Genomic DNA, 20,780 nt, shown 5'->3' on the forward strand with positions numbered 1-20,780 from the left:
TAGAGAAAAGGGAATAAGGGTAGGAGGATGAGACACAAATGCAAAGTAATAGAGATCAAATTGGAACAAATTATACTCTGTGTCTGTTTAATTTTGTCAAAATGAAAGCCAATATTATATATAACTAAAATGATAAAAAAAACTTTTTTAAAATTATTTTTTAATAATACAGTTAAGAAATTTTTAAAAATATCCTGGTCATGGGGCTGGGATTGTGGCTCAGCAATAGAGCACTAGCCTAGCATGTTCAAGGCCCTGGGTTCGATCCTCAGCACCACATAAAAATAAATAAAATAAAGGTATTGTGTCCAACCATAAAAATTTAAAAAAAAAAAAATTCTGGTCAGGCTGGAGGATGTAGCTCAATAGTAAAGTGCTTGCCTAGCATGAGCAAGGCCCTGGGTTGAACCCCCAGTACCATACACAAAATTTTTTGCTAGGCAAAGTGGTGCATACCTATCAACTCCAGCAACTCAGGAAACTGAGCCCCTAAGCAACTTAGCAAGACCCCTTCTCAAAATAAAAAACAAAAAGGGATGGGGATGTAGCTCAGTGATAAAGTACTCCTGGTTTTAATCCCCAACATTTCATTCAAACAAGAACAAAAACAAACAAACAAACAAAAACCCAAAGAATTCATGACTTAAGTATTACATATATTTGGATCAATATCATTTTGGGAAAGTTTAAAAATAAAAGGGAAAATACCAAGAAATCAGACAACCCATCCAATGTACAGAACACTCCTTGACTGCTGATGGGGTTGTGCAATAATCCATTGTACCCTGAAAACATCTTAAGTTGAAAACGCATTTAATACACACAATCTACCAAACAGCATAGGTTGGCAATACAGTAGACTATAGAATATTGGCTGTTTACCTTTGTGATAAAATAGCTGATTAGGAGCCAAGGCTGCCACGTAGCATTTCAATCATATTGCCTATCTCCGGTACCAGAAAGACCAATTATTCAAAATTCAAATTGTGGTTTCTGCTGAATATTTCTCACTCTAACACCATTGTAAAGATGAAAAATTGTAAGTAAAACCATCACTAGTACGGGACCTGTGCTTGGATTTCCATGAGTAAATTCACATAAGCCAAATCAGGTACCAAGAGAAGAAGGCCTATAGTCAACAATCACATCTGGCCAGCCACAAGTGGGTTTTCTTTTGTGTTAAAAAGCTGTGTGCAGGCATTAAAGACTTATGAGGAGAGATTCCAACATGGCGACGGGCGCAGAGAGATCAAGTCTCTGACCTCTTCAGCTGTGCAGGCATAGGGAGTCGTAAACAACCTAAATCTGTTTGCTCAGGATCACTAGGCAATGCTGAGCTGACGTGGATCTGGGGCGAACAGTCTGGGCCTCTCAGAACACACACTGAGCCCGGATCGGCTGAATTCAAGCTCCCGTTCGCCTGCTTCCCGCAAACAGCTGTGACTCAGCACTAATCCATCCTGCTGAAACAACTGGTCAGCCCTTCTGATCCTACGGAGGTAAATGCCTACCAAGCCTTCATAGGTAGTGGCCACAGGTTTGAAACGGGGCTTGGGAGAGACAGTAAGGACCCACCCGTTGCATTGGTCGCCCGGCAAAGGGAAACGAACTGTCGCCATTTGCAAGAGATACCAGAATGGCAGAGAACTGACGTCATCAGACTGCGGCGGAGGAGATAACTTCATTGAAACCTGTGGCTACAGGTGTGTAATTCCCTAGCCTTCCCTCTCCACACATCAGGGAAACCTTAAGGGCCCCTCCCAGCTCTCCCTTGAGCACGATAGCTAGACCGAGGGAATCAGAGGTGGCGCGGGACCCATGGCGCGGAACTACCGCTCCCACCAGTGCTGACAGCTGAGATCTCTTGCACCAGCTACCGGAAGCGTGGCTACCGGAAGGCAAGTAAAATTCGCTGAGGATTCTCAGCCCCAAGCTCTACAAACTTAGGGTCTGAGGGAATGGCAAACTGGAAGAGTGTGCCCAGTAGTTCATGAAAACAGGGCTCCCGGGAGCAACAGACCTGGCGTGTAGCCAGTATTGTGGTGAGCGGCACCCGTGAGAGGGGCCTGGCTAGAGGAAAAGTGGGAAGTGCCTAGTCACAAGAGGAGGCCCTAGGCACTCAGGATTGGAGACTCGCCCAGTCTGGGAGGGGCTGCTGCACAGTGATTGGTTCCCGCGTATTGAAAGGAGAAACTTGGCCTGGTGGGCACAGCGCCACCTACTGGAAGAGAAGTTAATCAAACTCTAAGACTGCATTTATTAGGTTTTTTTTGCTTTTTTTCTTTTCTCTTTTTTTTTTGATTTGGGTTTTTCTTTCATTTTCATTTTTCTTGTTGTTTTTTTAATTTTTTTTTTACAATTTTTTAAAATGTTTTTTTCTTCTAATTTTAATTTTTTTATTATTTTTTAAAAAAAAATTTTTTTCTTTTTTTATTTCCTATTTTTTTTCTTCTTTTGTCTTTTCATTTCTTTTCAATTATCTTATCCCCCCTTCCTTGAATTCTACCTGTTTACTCTCATTCTCTTTAGTGACTTCTTCCCTTCCCTTCCAATACCTTTCCTCCCAAGCATCTAATAAATTTATACGAGTAAACAGTAATTCATCAGTCATACAGAACAAGAAGTAACATGAGCAGCTTCAAAAAGCAAGGAAGAAAAGGAGTACAAACAATGCAGGACAGCCTAAATATTCAGGAGGACCTAGAGTCATCAGAAAAATGGTCATATAAAGAACTCAAGGAACATCTTAGACAGATGGAATGGAACCTTAAAGAGGATACAAGACAGCAAATTCAAACAGCAAAAGAACACATTGAGAATGAATTACATAAACAGATAAAAGAAGAAGTTAAGCATCTCTATCAGGAGATAGAGATTATAGAAAATAATCAAACAATAATTCTAGAAATGAAGGAAACGATAAACCAAATTAAAAACTCAATTGAGAGTATCACTAACAGAGTGGAGCAAGTAGAAGCCAGAACGTCAGATAATGAAGACAAAATATATCATCTTGAAAAGAGTCTAGCCAACTCAGAAAGGCTGGTAAAAAATCACAAGAAAAACATCCAAGAGTTATGAGATAACATAAAAAAACCAAACTTACGAGTCATCGGGATAGAAGAAGGTACAGAGATTCAAACCAAGGGAATGAGTAACCAGCTGAATGAAATAATTACAGAAAACTTTCCAGAAATAAAAAAGGAAACAGATATACAAATTGAAGATGCATACAGGACCGAGCACACAAAATCACAGTAGACCAATGCCAAGACACATTGTTATGAAGATATCCAATATACAGAACAAAGATAAAATATTAAAAGCTACAAAAGAAAGGAGACAGATTACATTCAGGGGTAAACCAATAAGGTTAACAACGGATTTTTCATCACAGACACTGAAAGCAAGAAGGTCATGGAACAATGTATTTCAAACACTGAAAGACAATGGATGCCAAGAATTCTGTATCCAGCAAAATTAAGCTTCAGGTATGACAACGAAATAAAAATCTTTCATGATAAACAAAAGTTAAAAGAATTTGCAGCCAGAAAACCAGCATTGCAAAGCATTTTGAGCAAAACACTACACGAGGAAGAAATGAAAAACAATAACCAAAACCATCAGTAAGAAGTGCCTCGGTAAAGACAGAGGGCGAGGGGAAAGATAATCATGGAGAAACTAAATTTTTTTTAAAAAGGATAAATAATCAAACATGGATGGAAGTACAAACCATATATCAATAGTAACTCTGAATGTTAATGGCTTAAACTCACCAATAAAGCGACATAGGCTGGTATCATGGATTAAAAAAACAAATCCAACAATATGCTGCCTCCAGGAGACACATCTGATTGGAAAAGACATACACAGGCTGAAGGTGAAAGGATGGGAAAAAATATACCACGCACACGGTCCTCGTAAGCAAGCAGGGGTGGCCATCCTCATATCGAATAAAATCGACTTCAAGACTAAGTTAATCAAAAGGGATAAAGAAGGACATTATATACTGTTAAAAGGAACCATTCACCAACAAGACATAACAATTATCAATATTTATGCACCAAATAATGGTGCTGCGACATTCATAAAAAAAATTCTCCTCAAGTTCAAGAATCAAATAGACCACAACACAATAATTATGGGTGACTTCAACACACCTCTCTCACCATTGGACAGATCCTCCAAACAAAAGTTGAATAAAGAAACGATAGAACTCAATATCACAATCAATAACCTAGACTTAACTGACATATATAGAATATATCAACCATCATCAAATGGATATACTTTTTTCTCAGCAGCACATGGATCCTTCTCAAAAATAGACCATATATTATGCCATAGGGCAACTCTCAGTAAATATAAAGGGGTGGAGATAATACCTTGCATTTTATCTGATCATTATGGAATGAAACTGGAAATCAATGATAAAAGAAGGAAGGAAAAATCCTACATCACATGGAAAATGAACAATATGTTACTGAATGATCAATGGGTTACAGAAGACATAAAGGAGGAAATTAAAAAATTCTTAGAGATAAATGAAAATACAGACACAACATATCGGAATCTATGGGACACAATGAAAGCAGTTTTAAGAGGAAAATTCATCGCCTGGTGGTCATTCCTCAAAAAAAGAAAAAACCAACAAATAAATGAGCTCACACTTCATCTCAAAGCCCTAGAAAAGGAAGAGCAAAACAACAGCAAATGTAGCAGAAGGCAAGAACTAATTAAAATCAGAGCAGAAATCAATGAAATTGAAACAAAAGAAACTATTGAAAAAAATTAACAAAACTGAAAGTTGGTTCTTCGAAAAAATAAATAAGATCGACAGACCTTTAGCCATGCTAACGAAGAGAAGAAGAGAGAGAACTCAAATTACTAACATACGGGATGAAAAAGGCAATATCACAACAGATGCTACAGAAATACAGAAGACAATTAGAAATTATTTTGAAAACCTATATTCCAATAAAATAGAAGATAGTGAAGACATCGATAAATTTCTTAAGTCATATGATTTGCCCAGACTGAGTCAGGAGGATACACACAATTTGAACAGACCAATATCAATGGATGAAATTAAAGAAGCCATCGAAAGACTACCAACCAAGAAAAGCCCAGGACCGGATGGGTATACAGCGGAGTTTTACAAAACCTTTAAAGAAGAATTAATACCAATACTTTTCAAGTTATTTCAGGAAATAGAAAAAGAGGGAGCTCTTCCAAATTCATTCTATGAGGCCAACATCACCCTGATTCCGAAACCAGACAAAGACACCTCAAAGAAAGAAAACTACAGACCAATATCTCTAATGAACCTAGATGCAAAAATCTTCAATAAAATTCTGGCGAATCGAATACAAAAACACATCAAAAAAATTGTGCACCATGATTAAGTAGGATTCATCCCTGGGATGCAAGGATGGTTCAACATACGGAAATCAATAAATGTTATTCACCACATCAATAGACTTAAAGATAAGAACCATATGATCATCTCCACAGACGCAGAGAAAGCATTCGACAAAGTACAGCATCCCTTTATGTTCAAAACATTAGAAAAACTAGGGATAACAGGAACTTACCTTGATCTATGCTAAGCCTCAGGCTAGCATCATTCTGAATGGAAAAAAATTGAAGGCATTCCCTCTAAAATCTGGAACAAGACAGGGATGCCCTCTATCACCACTTCTGTTCAACATAGTTCTCGAAACACTGGCCAGAGCAATTAGACGAAAGAAATTAAAGGCATAAAAATAGGAAAAGAAGAACTTAAATTATCACTATTTGCAGATGACATGATTCTATACCTAGAAGACCCAAAAGGGTCTACAAAGAAACTACTAGAACTAATAAATGAATTCAGCAAAGTGGCAGGATATAAAATCAACACGCATAAATCAAAGGCATTTCTGTGTATCAGCGACAAAACTTCTGAAACGGAAATGAGGAAAGACACTCCATTCACAATATCCTCAAAAAAAAATAAAATACTTGGGAATCAACCTAACAAAAGAGGTGAAAGACTTATACAATGAAAACTACAGAACCCTAAAGAGAGAAGTAGAAGATCTTAGAAGATGGAAAAATATACCCTGCTCATGGATAGGCAGAACTAACATCATCAAAATGGCGACATTACCAAAAGTTCTCTATAGGTTTAATGCAATGCCAATCAAAATCCCAACAGCATTTCTTGTAGAAATAGATATAGCAATCATGAAATTCATATGGAAAAATAAAAGACCCAGAATAGCAAAAGCAATTCTAAACAGGAAGTGTGAATCAGGCGGTATAGCGATACCAGATTTCAAACTATATTACAGAGCAATAGTGACAAAAACAGCATGGTACTGGTACCAAAACAGGCAGGTGGACCAATGGTATAGAATAGAGGACACAGAGACTAATCCACAAAGTTACAACTATCTTATATTTGATAAAGGGGCTAAAAGCATGCAATGGAGGAAGGATAGCATCTTCAACAAATGGTGTTGGGAAAACTGGAAATCCATATGCAACAAAATGAAACTGAATCCCTTTCTCTCGCCATGCACAAAAGTTAACTCAAAATGGATCAAGGAGCTTGATATCAAATCAGAGACTCTGCGTCTGATAGAAGAAAAAGTTGGCTCCGATCTACATATTGTGGGGTCGGGCTCCAAATTCCTTAATAGGACACCCATAGCACAAGAGTTAATAACAAGAATCAACAAATGGGACTTACTCAAACTAAAAAGTTTTTTCTCAGCAAGAGAAACAATAAGAGAGGTAAATGGGGAGCCTACATCCTGGGAACAAATTTTTACTCCTCACAGTTCAGATAGAGCCCTAATATCCAGAGTATACAAAGAACTCAAAAAATTAGACAATAAGATAACAAATAACCCAATCAACAAATGGGCCAAGGACCTGAACAGACACTTCTCAGAGGAGGATATACAATCAATCAACAAGTACATGAAAAAATGCTCACCATCTCTAGCAGTCAGAGAAATGCAAATCAAAACCACCCTAAGATACCATCTCACTGCAGTAAGATTGGCAGCCACTATGAAGTCAAACAACAACAAGTGCTGGCGAGGATGTGGAGAAAAGGGTACACTTGTACATTGCTGGTGGGACTGCAAATTGGTGCGGCCAATTTGGAAAGCAGTTTGGAGATTCCTGGGAAAGATGGGAATGGAACCACCATTTGACCCTGCTATTGCCCTTCTCGGACTATTCCCTGAAGACCTTAAAAGAGCATGCTACAGGGATACTGCCACATCGATGTTCATAGCAGCACAATTCACAATAGCTAGACTGTGGAACCAACCCAGATGCCCTTCAATAGATGAATGGATAAAAAAAATGTGGCATCTATACACAATGGAGTACTATGCAGCAATAAAAAATGACAAAATCATAGAATTTGCAGGGAAATGGATGGCACTAGAGCAGATTATGCTTAGTGAAGCTAGCCAATCCCTAAAAAACAAATACCAAATGTCTTCTTTGATATAATGAGAGCAACTATGAACAGAGCAGGGAGGAAGAGCAGGAAGAAAAGATTAACATTAAACAGAGACATGAGATGGGAGGGAAAGGGAGAGAAAAGGGAAAATGCATGGAAATGAAGGGAGACCCTCATTGCTATACAAAATTACATATAAGAGGTTGTGAGGGGAATGGGAAAATATACAAGGAGAGAAATGAATTACAGTAGATGGGGTAGAGAGAGAAGATGGGAGGGGAGGGGAGGGGGGATAGTAGGGGATAGGAAAGGTAGCAGAATACAACAATTACTAATAGGGCATTATGTAAAATTGTGGATGTGTAACCGACGTGATTCTGCAATCTGCATTTGGGGTAAAATTGGGGGTTCATAACCCACTTCAATCTAATGTATGAAATATGATATGTCAAGAGCTTTGTAATGTTGTGAACCAATAAAAAAAAAAAAAAGCTGTGTGCATGTATGTGGTAGGGGAAATCAATGAGAAACTGAAACTCTATGTGGCCTTCAAAGCCTAAAATATCTACTACCTTGGCCTTTTCAGAATGTCTGTCAACCCTACCACAGAACCCTTCCCTGCCCATACCTGTCCTGTTGAGCCGTGCCATATTCATCATTGCTTCTTGGTATGCCAACTCTACGTCTTCTTGGGTGACTACTAGCTTAATTTTATTCCATTTTTCAGGCTAACAACAGAAACATAAGTCAAGGAGAAAAGAGGGGGAAAATATGATTAATCTTTACTTCTTACCACTGACACAAAGAACACCTTTTTGCTTAGTCATCTTCTGAGTTTTATTTATCTAACTTTATACCAAATATTAAGTGTCCATCAGTCCTATCATCATGATTTCTTTTCTGTTCTCATTCTACATTTCTGTCACCAATATTGCATCTTATTGGCTATGTAAACCTGGCAATACACACAGCTACACTAAGATGGCAACAGGTGTGTGAGCACAGGCTGAAGCTTGCTCCTCTTTGGGAGGGTGTAAATCACATTATCAATAGCTTTGAATGTCCTCTGGTTCTCCTCTCATCTCTCCTATTATGTCCACAGCTTTCATTTTTCATATTATAATTATATTTTTATTGATTTTAATTGAGGCCTGGAGTAAAGCTTTTCTTTTGGAGACTGGGTCTCACTATGTTGCCCAAGCTGGCCTTGAGTTTGCAATCCTGCCCTCTCAGCATCCTGGGATTATGGGCACATGCCTCTGCCTAGGAGTGAAGCTATCTTAATGAAGAACTGGAAACAACTTTAAGTGCATGCACACTCAGGTCAGTCATGGGTAATAAAAGGACATCATACTGAGGACAAAGAGATCTGCCTTTATTCCCCTCAGCCTAATTTTTGAAGAATCCAGCACTATGATGCTGGGTTCATGACATACTGTTATATGGCCCATTAACTACCCCCATTTATGCATCTACTTATTTGTTTTATTACAGAATAAAGAAAACCCAGTAACCTACCACCAAGTGTAATATCTAAACATCAGCAATATCGTCTATCTACCCTCACTCCATTGCTCCATCTCTCCCAAGAAGTAGCAATTATCCTGGATTTTGTACTTTCTTAACATTCATAATGCCTAAACAGCACACTCTTTGGTTGTTTCTGTTCTTTATTAAAAAGAGCATATAGTAGGGCTGTGATTGTCAATGATAGAACACTTGCCTAGCACATGTGAAGCATTAGGTTTGGTCCTCAGTACCACATAAAAATAAATAAATAAAATGAAGGTATAAAAAATAAATAAAATGAAGGTATAAAAAATCCAATAACATTAAAAAAAAAAAGCATATTGTGCTGTTGATGTGTCTTTGGTACTTGCTTTCTTCAATTCTGAGCATTTAAAAAAACTGGTTAAAAAAAAGCAAAGGTAATGTTGACCTCAGGTGGAGATACCAACCCCCTTGCCTTGCCTGCTTCCAGCTCCCTTGCTCAACTGTGTAGTCCTGGGAGGTTGTCCTGGCTAGCATCTGTGAAGTACCCCCTGCAATGCCCTTCCTATCTAGTTTACATCCCTGGGTGAGGAGGGAAAAAATAACTGAGAAGGTGCAAACTTAGAGAATCTCTTACTCTGCTACATCTGCTACAAATAAGATATATACCCGAGGTTTATGAATGAGAGAATATACCACAATCTTATTAATTTCTGAGTTGTTATGGAAGAGAAAAAACAAACTCAGGTATGATTACAGTTCAGTGGAAAAATGCTTAGGAGAAATACCTTTCTATTCTAGATGCATTCTCCATGAGAGAATTACACATCAAAATGTTCATAATTACTAGGGCTAGGGTTGTGGCTCAGTGCTGGAGTGCTTGTTTAGCATGTGTGAGGCACTGGGTTTGATCCTTAGCACCACATAAAAATAAATAAATAAAATAAACGTACTGTGTCTACCTACAACTAAAAAAATATTTTTAAAAAATGTTCTTAATTACTAATCCATTTAAAAGACAATTACCAAACAAAAACTCAACCCCCAAGACTAAAAATTTGTCCCTAACTGGCCTTATTTATACCCCAAATACCACTTTCCACAAATTCTCCCCACAGTGTTTTTACTATCATCATCATAATCATTTTGTTATGCTGGGACTAAGCCCAATGCCTCACACATGCCAACAAGAAATCTACCACTGAACTACGCCCCCAGCCCCGTATTACTTTTTAATGATGTTTAAGATGTGAAAATCAAACCAAAAATACATGATGCTAATCACTGGCCTCCCAAATTCTTTATAGAAAACCTCTGAAGCCCTAAGCTGGGGTTACTTACTTCAAAAGCTACTTGAAACTTTCATTTGATACAAGAATATGGGCAATTCTGAGGATATCTTTTAAGGACCTGATTGATTAAATTAAATTCTATGGTACTAAAAACTAAAAGTTTCATTTTCTAAACCCTCCTACAAAAATCACTACAACTCTGAAAACTAATTATTGTGCTCCCGCCCCCATCACACACAAGCAGCAGTTTACTCACAATATCCAGCCACTGATGCACAGCGACAGCAACTTGTGTCCCCAGAGGTTTTGTCAACACAAGCACATCCCCTGGTACTGCATTATCTGGCCTGAAGAAAAGAAAAATAGCACATTCTTGTAAAACTAACCAAGGAGATCAACTCATTAAAACAGGAGAAGGAAAATTCTGTTAAAAAAAAAAAAAAGTACTTGCTTTTGGACTTACTTAAATTTAAGCCAACTGTTACCATGTACTAGGTGACATGGCCTTACAACCTCCTACTGAAGCTATTACTGCAACAAAATATTAAAAGGAAAATGAAAACATCCAGACTTAAACACATTGGTCAATTATCTATAGATTTTTTTAAAAAAATGTAACAGGCACAGTCCTACACACCTGTAATCCCAGTGGCTGAGAGGCTAAGGCAGAAGGATTGGAAGTTTGAGGCCAATCTGGGTAACTTAGTTAAGACCCTGTCTCAAAATAATATTAAAACAAAAAGGGCTAGGAATACAGTTCAGAGGTGGAACACTCCTGGGTTTGATCCCAGTAACATACACACACAGTATGCAAAGAAGCAAATCATTTAGTCTTCCAAGTTCCCATCAGGCCGTTTTCCCTTAGCCATATATGAGTGGGTGTAATTCACAGATGTACCAGAGTTCCAAATTATTTGAGGCAACAAGACTTCTCAAAGATGGCTTTCGTGATCACTTATATGGTAGAGACTCAGGTAGAATTTTTTAGATTATGGGATTTGGCTGGAATTTGAGTCTGGTGTTTGGTGATTTCTGCAACCAGCTTCCCAAACTCAGTGACCAATAATAAGTTTCCTATTTGGCACTCAAGGGTCAGGGTAGACCCTGCTTTAAAGAAAGAAAGCAAATTCTAAAAGGGCAGCCCTGAAAAGGAAAAGACATCCTCCAAAGAAAATAACTATTATATTTGTATCCTCACTACCAGGATGTGCATCCACCACTCAGACCTTTCTTGTCTCAGCTCAAGGAGCTGTCCACATCACTGGAACTACTAAAATGATATAAAAGCAAGTTAGGGCAAAGACTTCAGAACGCATACCACACTCCCTAAATCAACCTATAAGATTTGTATTCATTGTCAACTTTGAGCAATATAAAACTTGGAAATTGTACAGGACTCTCATCTCACAAAAACTAGACCTTCAGATAAAAGTATCCTTCAATCCTGGTCCACTCATACCTGAGGCTAGTAAATTATTCCACTTTAACAGTTATGTGCAAGCAACAAATTTATATCAAGTGTAATAAACTATGGAGTTATTTTCAAGTTTATGGGCAATATGACAGAATGTAATCATATGTACAAGTTCTTTCAGCTTTTTTAAAAAAGTAAATATATATGCTATTGGCAAAATATTCGTTAATTTTTCTCCCCATTCAATTCTTTACTAAAAAGCTGAAATGGGTGAGATAAAGATCCTTTAGTATCTAAGTGGAAAGCCTGAAAACTACTAACATATGCTATATGTTGGGAAAATAAAGCATTGGTGGTATGTAAAATGCACGATCCTTAATGCAGAAGCTATCTGATAGTAAAAATAACAAGGAGCTTCCATCAATTAAAAAAAAATGGGCAAAAGATCTTATTGTGAAAAATGTTCACCCCTACTTATAAGAATAAGGTTAACTGGGTATAGTGGCACATGTCTGTAATCCCAGTGACTCAGGAAACTTAAGACAGGAGGATCGCAAGTTCAAGTCCAGTCTCAGCAATTTAGCGAGGTCCTAAGCAACTTAGACCCTGTCTCAAAAGAATAAAAAATCAAAAGGTCCGGGGATACAGTAGTAAAGCACTCCTGTGTTAAATCCCCAGTATCAACAAAAAAAAAAAAAAAAAAAAAAAAGAATAAGGTTAAAACCACCAAGCAGATTAGGCTGGGGATGTGGCTCAAGCGGTAGCATGCTCGCCTGGCATGCGCGTGGCGCTGGATTCGATCCTCAGCACTACATACAAATAAAAATGTTGTGTCTGCCGAAAACTAAAAAAAAAAAAAAAAATATTAGAAAAAACCCAAAAACCCACCAAGCAGATCAGTGAAGATCAAGTTTGTTAACCCCACTGAGTTTTCAGGATGTGGGGAAACTGATCCACTAAATTCATTGCTATGGAGCATAATCTAGTAGAGCATCTATGAAGGGCAAACTAAATGGAGATATCAGAATCATCAGCACATGTCACCCTGCTCTGGTGATTCCACTGAGAAATTTTTTTTCAGTAGATTCCCCTGAGTAAAATGATCTGTTACCTCTAAGGCCCCTCACTAGAGTATTATTTGTAATGTCAAAATGACTGAATATCATCTAGTGTCAATAGCAGATTGGTTTAACAATATACAAGACTAATAAAAAGGATGCCTTGCAGGCAGGAATCAATCTGGTGATCTAGCCATAGGTGAAACCATTTGCACTGTGGATTCTTTTCATACCTTTTTGAATTCTGAACCTGCTCAACACAGTCCCTATCAGTACCTATTCAAGAAAGAAAGAAATAGAGTTTACAGTGCCTTCAAAAACAGGGCAGAGTGGCTTTTCTTAACAAGACATTAAATATGGAAAGTGACAACCTGTGTTTAGTTACATTTCCAAAGAATATAGAGAAAGGACCAAAAAACATATGAAAAGATACTTTGATTAAGAAATGCAAATTAAAAGCACAACAGGCTACTACTTCACACACAGTAGGATGGCTATAATCAAAAAGAAACAATAAACAGATTTTAGAAGGGATGTGGAGAGACTTATGTCCAACCAAAAAATCTGCATGAGTATTTATAGTATCATTCACAACAGATAATAACCCAAAGGTCCACCAACCAATAAATGGGTAATAAAACATGTGTGTCCAAATGATGGGTTACTCAGCCATAAAAAAGTAGATAGTAAGGATTTATGCTACAACTTCTTTTTTTTTTTTTTTTTTTTTTTGGTGTGCTGGGGAATCGAATCCAGGTCCTTGTGCATCGGAGGCAAGCATGCTACCAACTGAGCTATATCTCCACCCCTATGCTACAACTTGGAAACATTACAATGAGTGAATGAAGCCAGACACAAAATGTCATACATTGCATGATTCCATTTATATAAAATGTTCAAAACACTTAAATCCCTATAGACAAAAAGTAGAGTGGTTGCCAGAGGATGGTAGGGAGGAAGGAACTGGAAGGGATTGCTAATATGTATAGGGTTGCTTCTGGAATTGGATAGTAATGATGATTATATAACCCCATCCTCACAAAAATCAATGAATTATGTACATTAGAATGATGAATCATGTGACATTTTGTTATGTGAATTATAATTCAATTTAAATATAGAAAATGTTCAAAAACAGGATCAAAGAAGTACCACTTGCTACAAAATGGATAGACTTTAAAATGTTAATTATATGAAGTAAAATAAGCCAAGAAGGGATAGAAATGGGACTGACAACCAAGGGGCTTCTTGTTGGGATGATAAAAATTTTCTACAATTGACTGGTGATGGCTGTACTTTATAGACACAAACCCACCTAATTGAATACTTTTGGGGTGAACTATATGGTATGTGAATGATTTATATAACAGTGAAACAGATCAGGTGGCATGAAACAAAAATCAACTTACATGATAATCAACTTACATGATAAATTCATTGGGCTGGCAGACAGTTGTAGCAACTCCTCCCAGAACAATCCAGGGGTTTAATACTGTTTGGCCACCGGTTACAGATGTTCCTGCTTCCTCAGCTGCATCTTTAAAACCCTGTATAATTAAGGGCATCACTTTATCCCTTTCCTAGGGTTTAAAAGGACAAAAAGGAAAAGTCAATTCTCTTCAACTCAGAAAAGAGCTTCTATAGTTATAAAAAGAATCACAGGATCCTAAATCCTGAAAACTAACAATAAGGCAGGGTGTAACAAAAATAGGAAGTATTTCACATTGTAACCGTTTTTATCAAATGCTGGAAGTTGTTATAGGCTACAATGCTAAGAGAACTCAGTCAAGAGAGGAGGAGAGATGTATGGGACTGGTCCACAGGCTGGGCTCCAAGTCTGATGACCATCAGACTCTCTCTAAAAATAAAAAATTAAAAGGCCTGGGGATATAGCTCAGTGGCAGAGTGCCTGGGTTCAATCCCCAACACTGCAAAACAAAACAAAAACCAACCTAGCTCCCTCTGCATATTCACCTTACCTTTGGGGAGGCTTACATTTACCAAAGAGTGTGAAGACTGGTGAGGGCCAAGATGGGAATGCACACCCACAAGGCCCTTGCTGACACCACTACATATAACAGATCAAAGCACACATTGCTAGGGTAGAACAGAGGGCCTACTAAAAACGCAAGAAAAAAAAAAAAAAAAAAACTTTACTTTTTCCGTAAAGTAAGGCAAGCTGATTTGGGGGGAACACAGGGGTGGAGAGTCAATAAAACCAAGTATCTGTCAAAAGTAGCCAAGAGGAATTCATTTTTGGTTCAAGGAACAAGTACCAAAGACAAAGTATCTCCAGGAAATTACACAGAAGTGTCTTCAGTGACACCTTGCCACCAACACAAGGTTACTGACCCTCTAAGTGTCAAGAGTCCTGGACCTATATATAAGGCAGTGCCTGATCCCACAAGTCTGGCACTTAGGTACTATTACTATGGCCTATACTTTATTAAAACACACATACATAAAACTTATAAGTTTCAATCTACCTGGAAGAGAAGGAGATAGCAGGGTGGTAGAAATAAAAAGATAAATAAACCAGATGCTCTCATTTTAATTTACTGCTAACCACCCCAAATTAGAGAGCTGGAAGGGCTATTGGAAGCCACATGGCCTCCTCACTTTCCAGATGGGAAACAAGTCAGAAAAGTCTCACAACTAAGACCACAAAGACCAGCAAGCAGACACAGAGGGACCTCCTACTTACCCTGTCGGTCATTTTATTACTGACTCCAAGGAGCATCAGCATATTGTCACATTCTGTAACCCCCATTGCATAGAGGTCACTGAGGACATTGGCACATGCTATCCTGCCCTGGGAAGAGAGGGGAGATGTGAGAAGCACAAACAGGGAGTTTCCAACTGCAGAAATGAAGACCAAGCCTATGGTTTGGCCTCCAAGGAGAACTCAGAGACTCTCCAGGAAGAGCAATTACCAGGATGTGGTCCTCAACTTCTAGATTTGCAAACTAGTTACCTTTCTTTTGGTATGTCTTTCTCAGACATTCCTGATAACACATTCCCTTTCTGTGTAGAATAAAGATTTACATGTTCTTTTTTTGTTTTTCCCCCCAATATCATCATCCTGAATATCAGAAGCCTGATTTATCTAGATAAAGGAGGTTGTGGGGAGATGTCAGGAAGACCAAAATTAGAACCAATAGTCTAAGAGAGTCAGGGAGTGAAAGAGTCTGAAAACAATGACACTAAGGCAAACTTGGAAACATCCACTTATCTTAATTAAACAGATTCTACAAAAATGTTGACATTACTGGTTATGAAAAGAAAAGAAGATGGTTTTTATGTACTTGGATTGAAAAATTTTTGTAGCCTCAAGACTATAAGAAATAAACAGGAAAACCATCTTGTTTGAGAAACAAACAAAAAAAAAAAAATAGAAGAAATAAGAAATATACAGGCCTAAAGTAAGACTTTTTTCTAAAGAAGTATTTCCCAGTAAACTATACTGCTTTATTAGGAACTTGAAATTGTTTAATAGGAATGTAACAATAAAGGTTGTTTTTTTTTTAACTGCCATTGGGGATTTTTAAAATGTAAGCTGCTATTATATAAATTACTCTTTTTTCAGACAGTAACGAGAAAATGAAGTTTTTCCACTCATAAAAAGATAATCAAACTCTAAGGTAGTATTATCAGTTTCAATGGCTGTTTAATTGTTTTATATTTTCTTATAAATTCCTGGTAGATTAACAACCTTCTGCAGATCCACTAACATTAGGCCAACAGGTAGTATACAACTTGGAGACACCAATCACTGGTCCGAGTGGTAGTGACTTACTGGGAACTCACAAATGCTTTTTTAAAAATATTTTTTAGTTGTGGTTGGACACAATATCTTTATTTTATTTATTTATTTACTTTTATGTGGTGCTGAGGATTGAACCCAGTGCCTTGCACGTGCTAGGTGAGCAAGCGCTCTACCGCTGAGCCACAACCCCAGCCCCTCACAAATGCTTTTAAGAGATGGTATAAAGAGAATAAATTCTGGCTTTAACCTCTCTGCCTCCTGCTCAGGTGGGACACATGGGTGTGGCTCACCTGCCCAGTCTCTCAGGAGTTTTGGACTAGAAGAGGGAACAGATGGAGGTGCAGAAAGAACACTGGTTCCTAATAACCTGTTTACTTGTTACAGGAATCCTAGCAGTGAATACCCATTATTTTGCTACCTCACAGTCTAAATTCCTCTTATGCAGATTAATCCCAATGTCCTCACCATATAGGAAGGACATCTGGCATTTTATAATAAGTGGGATATCCCCATGTCTTGATTGGCCTCTCTTGGTTGGTAGGGAAGTAGGGTTAAAGGCTGACTAGGTTAATGTGGTCAAAAGCATGCAATAGAAAAATGGAAAATATATCTGTGTGATACATGATCAGTAGCTAGGAACTTCAATTCAATGATCAGATATATGTCATACATAGTGTCATAAACACTGTAGTGGGTAGGTATGCAGATAACTGATGGGAAGTAACCAATGCTGACGTTTATCAGAATAAATGTTCAAGAAGTCAAATTACAATGAGACACTAAGCTCCTTTATTTCTGGAAGGAAACCTTTGAGACAGAGTTCAGTAACATAGGAATGGTGAGGTTTATGAATGTCAAAGAAACAGAATATAAGAAAAGAAAACAGAAACCTATATCAGTCTTACAAACGACTAAAACAATAGGTGTTCTTATGCACAAACATACACTCAGGTACAAAAGCAAGAGAGGGACTTCCCTGTTTTACTTACTTTATGACAGTGCCAAGCATGAGCACAGAATGGGCCCACTGCTTTGACTACAGGAGTCACAGCAGGGATGGGTAGTGTACTTTGGATATAGCAAGAACAAAAACCCCCATATCACAGACAGACAAAACTACAGCTACAACCACAAACCAAATGCATATGTAATTCCAATGATAAAAACACATTAGGTTAAACTTACCATCATGTAAGGGTCATCTACGATAGGATAAATGTAATCTGTGGTTTGAACCAAGGAAAGACCACCATGCCTCAAAGGAATGACACAAGTATCCATTCCAATGCCTGGGAAGATGGAAGTCATCAGCATCCAAAAATAAAAGGGGAAGGTCATTTTATTTCATATGATCAACATTATGAACAAGAAGATTTCTGTATAAAATACTTATGGAAATTCTGCATTGCAAATGAGGCCATGTGTTTCCTATCAAGAACCATAACATGAAACTTAACTAGATTAAGAAAGAAAATATGAATAAAAAAGTTAGTCATCAAAACCCAATTTCAATATGGGATGATTTTTAATCCTTAATGTTTGAATAAAAATTCTTTTTATTACTGTATTTTTATTGCATTACTATATCATATTACGGGTACCATTCAGGAATTCTTTAAAGATGAAAATAGTACATATGAATTTGTGGTTTTTTTATCTATAAATACTGAGTATATTTTTAGATATTATTCTATTTTTCCAGTGGGGTATTTATGTATTTCACATACAGAAAATGCTACCATTACTTTTTTATTTTAATGAAAAATGAAAATGAGAAAGAACAAAGCCAGAATAAAAATTCAAAATTTTCTACTAACATCTATGTAATTCATTTATAGGTTCCCAAAAGCAATTTTTAAAAGATCTTAAAATTCCATGTTAGTCCCTTTCTGAAAAACTTAAAATCATCACATGTACTAGCTTTCAATATAAATTTTCTGTCCACTGTAAAGAAAATTTCTCAGTGGGGCATTGTGACTTACGCCTATAATCCTAGCTATATGGGAGGCTTAGCTCAGTGGTAGAGTACTTGGGCTCTGGATTCAATCTCCAGCATTGCCCCCCCGACCCAAATTACTCAGTATGGGTATGAGCAATACTTCAGGTTATTAAAAATTATTCCTCAATATTTAGAAAGGTAGTAGGGACCACCAATGGGCTAATTAAAAAGAATTCCTTTTTTCTGAAAACAGTTTTGATGCCACTACAGTAGTCTACGTTAATCTGAAAATTACCTGTAATGTACACATTTTACAAATTCAGACTGGCATTCCCAAATAAGCTGAATACAGAGTGTTTTCCTATACCACCCCTCTCAAAAGGATGCCCTTCCATGCTCTTAGGAAATATTTCACTTTGGCAGTCCAATAGCCAAAGTCAGGAAAAAAAAAATCAGGATGAAGTACAAAAATAAGAAGATAGAGTCAACCCTATAAATGTGGAATTCCAAATGAAATAAAATCATATCTCAATCTCATTGAAAGGACTTTTCATACTTTACAGCACCAAAACTGTTTTAAACCATCTCATATCATGACAGCAACAGATCCAATAGCATTTGATTGCTGCTACCCTTTCTCTTTTCTAGAGTTGGTCCACTATAACTAAAGCAAAAATAAAATTAACCTTTAAAAAAAAAAGCCATACTGTGAAAACAGGCTTTTTACTATATTTTACTATACCTGATGGCAAAATAGAAATTTTTAAAGAGATAAGTAAGGAATGGAGAATATAATTTCAGAATGGCAAGTCTCACAAACTGGAGACAATAGTACACCTGACTTGTGCTCAGTTTTTATCAATTCGGTAACAAAGTATGAAAATTCATCTCAATGGCACACATGCACAGACACAAATTTCACCCAACAGTGCTCTTTCCCAGGTAAGTGCACTCAGCAAGAACTGCTACTATCTCCCTAAATAACAATTCTAACAACAAGTTCTGAGTGTACTATTATTCACTTTGGAAAACAGTGAGATAGTTTCCTCTGGGTTTCTATTTAAACTACAAGACTACTGAAAGAGATAGTTGTTGAATGTTACACACACACTGAGGATTGAACCCAGGGGCACTGTACCACTGAGCCCAGCCCTTTTTTCTGTTTGTATAGGGTCTAAGTTGCTTAAGTCCTTGTTAAATTGCTGACAATGATCTCAATATTAAATTTGTATTAAATAAACTGGGAATGGTGGAGAATGACTATAACCCTGGTGATTCGCTGAGGCAGAAGATCACAAGTTCAAGGCCAGCCTCAGCTACTAAGTGAGATCCTGTCTCTAAATAAAAAAGAAGGGCTATGGATGCAGCTCAGATTATAGAGTACTCCACATCCCAAACTGAACTAAATACATTTGATTTGTAAAGCACTTTATTTCTATACTTAGCCAATTCTTTAACAGAGTAGCTAATGACTCTGAGTATGTTCCTGGGCTAAAAAGAAACTGCCATTATCCACATTTTCCCTTTCACAACTGTGACACTACTGTAATGAAGACCAGTGCTGTCCCATGTGGTAGCCACTAGCCACTTGAGGTTGTTAAGCACTTGAAACACGGCTAGTCCAAATTGAGATGTGATATAAGTGTAAAATAGACACCAGACTTTAAATAATTTTTTAAAAACTCATTAATAATGTTTTATATGCATTCAAAATAAATTTTTTATATACTGGGGTAAATCACCTCCAAAATTTTAAGGAAGGGAAAGGCATAAGCCTGAGACAGACCATAGGCTTTGAAAAACTAAGGTTTCAAATTTAAAGAGAGGAAAAGGGAAATGAACAAAGGAAAATGCCATGAAGTAAGGAAAAAACTACTAGTCTGGGAAGCTTATGTTGAATTATTAGCAGGTGATGGGGAATTCTCAGATTAAAACTCTCCATCAAAATAAATAAATAATCCAACTCATCATATACCACCAATATGTCAAGTATGTACCAGCTTCTAACACACACTTAGGCTAACATTTCTTTAATTGGGATACATCTAGTAAACATGTGCACCTTTTTTTTTTTCCTTTAAGTTACTGATGGACCTTTATTTTACTTATTTATATGTGGTACTGAGAATCGAACCCAGGGCCTCACACATGCTAAGTAAGCGCTCTACCACTGAGCCAAAACCCCAGCCCCAAGTGTATGCATCTTTAAGCTGTTTTGATTCATTCTTCAATTAGAATGAATTATGATATTCAATTAAAAGTAGAAACACAATCACATATAAATATGCATCTGTATTATATATACACACACATATACACATCTAATACACATATTATACATATGGATACAGACAC

The 20,780-nt window shown here is 37.3% G+C and overlaps 1 protein-coding gene across 7 annotated transcripts in view; it reads right to left on the reverse strand.

Moving 5' to 3' along the window:
• Nucleotides 1-20,780, reverse strand: part of SEPHS1 (selenophosphate synthetase 1) — a 44,775-nt gene that overhangs the window by 14,894 nt on the left and 9,101 nt on the right. For 5 of the 7 annotated variants that reach the window (XM_081297123.1, XM_081297125.1, XM_081297122.1 and 2 more), the window contains exons 3-7: nt 17,672-17,775; nt 15,425-15,532; nt 14,146-14,300; nt 10,505-10,595; nt 8,094-8,193 (exon numbers count right to left, since the gene is read on the reverse strand). In XM_081297123.1, the coding sequence (XP_081153249.1) occupies nt 8,094-8,193; nt 10,505-10,595; nt 14,146-14,300; nt 15,425-15,532; nt 17,672-17,775 (558 nt within the window). The remainder of the gene's footprint in view (nt 1-8,093; nt 8,194-10,504; nt 10,596-14,145; nt 14,301-15,424; nt 15,533-17,671; nt 17,776-20,780) is intronic. The other 2 variants (XM_081297126.1, XM_081297128.1) reach the window with 2 other exon arrangements.

The sequence above is a fragment of the Spermophilus citellus genome (genome assembly GCF_964194105.1).
Source record: "Spermophilus citellus genome assembly, chromosome: 6".
Classification (NCBI taxonomy): domain Eukaryota; kingdom Metazoa; phylum Chordata; class Mammalia; order Rodentia; family Sciuridae; genus Spermophilus; species Spermophilus citellus.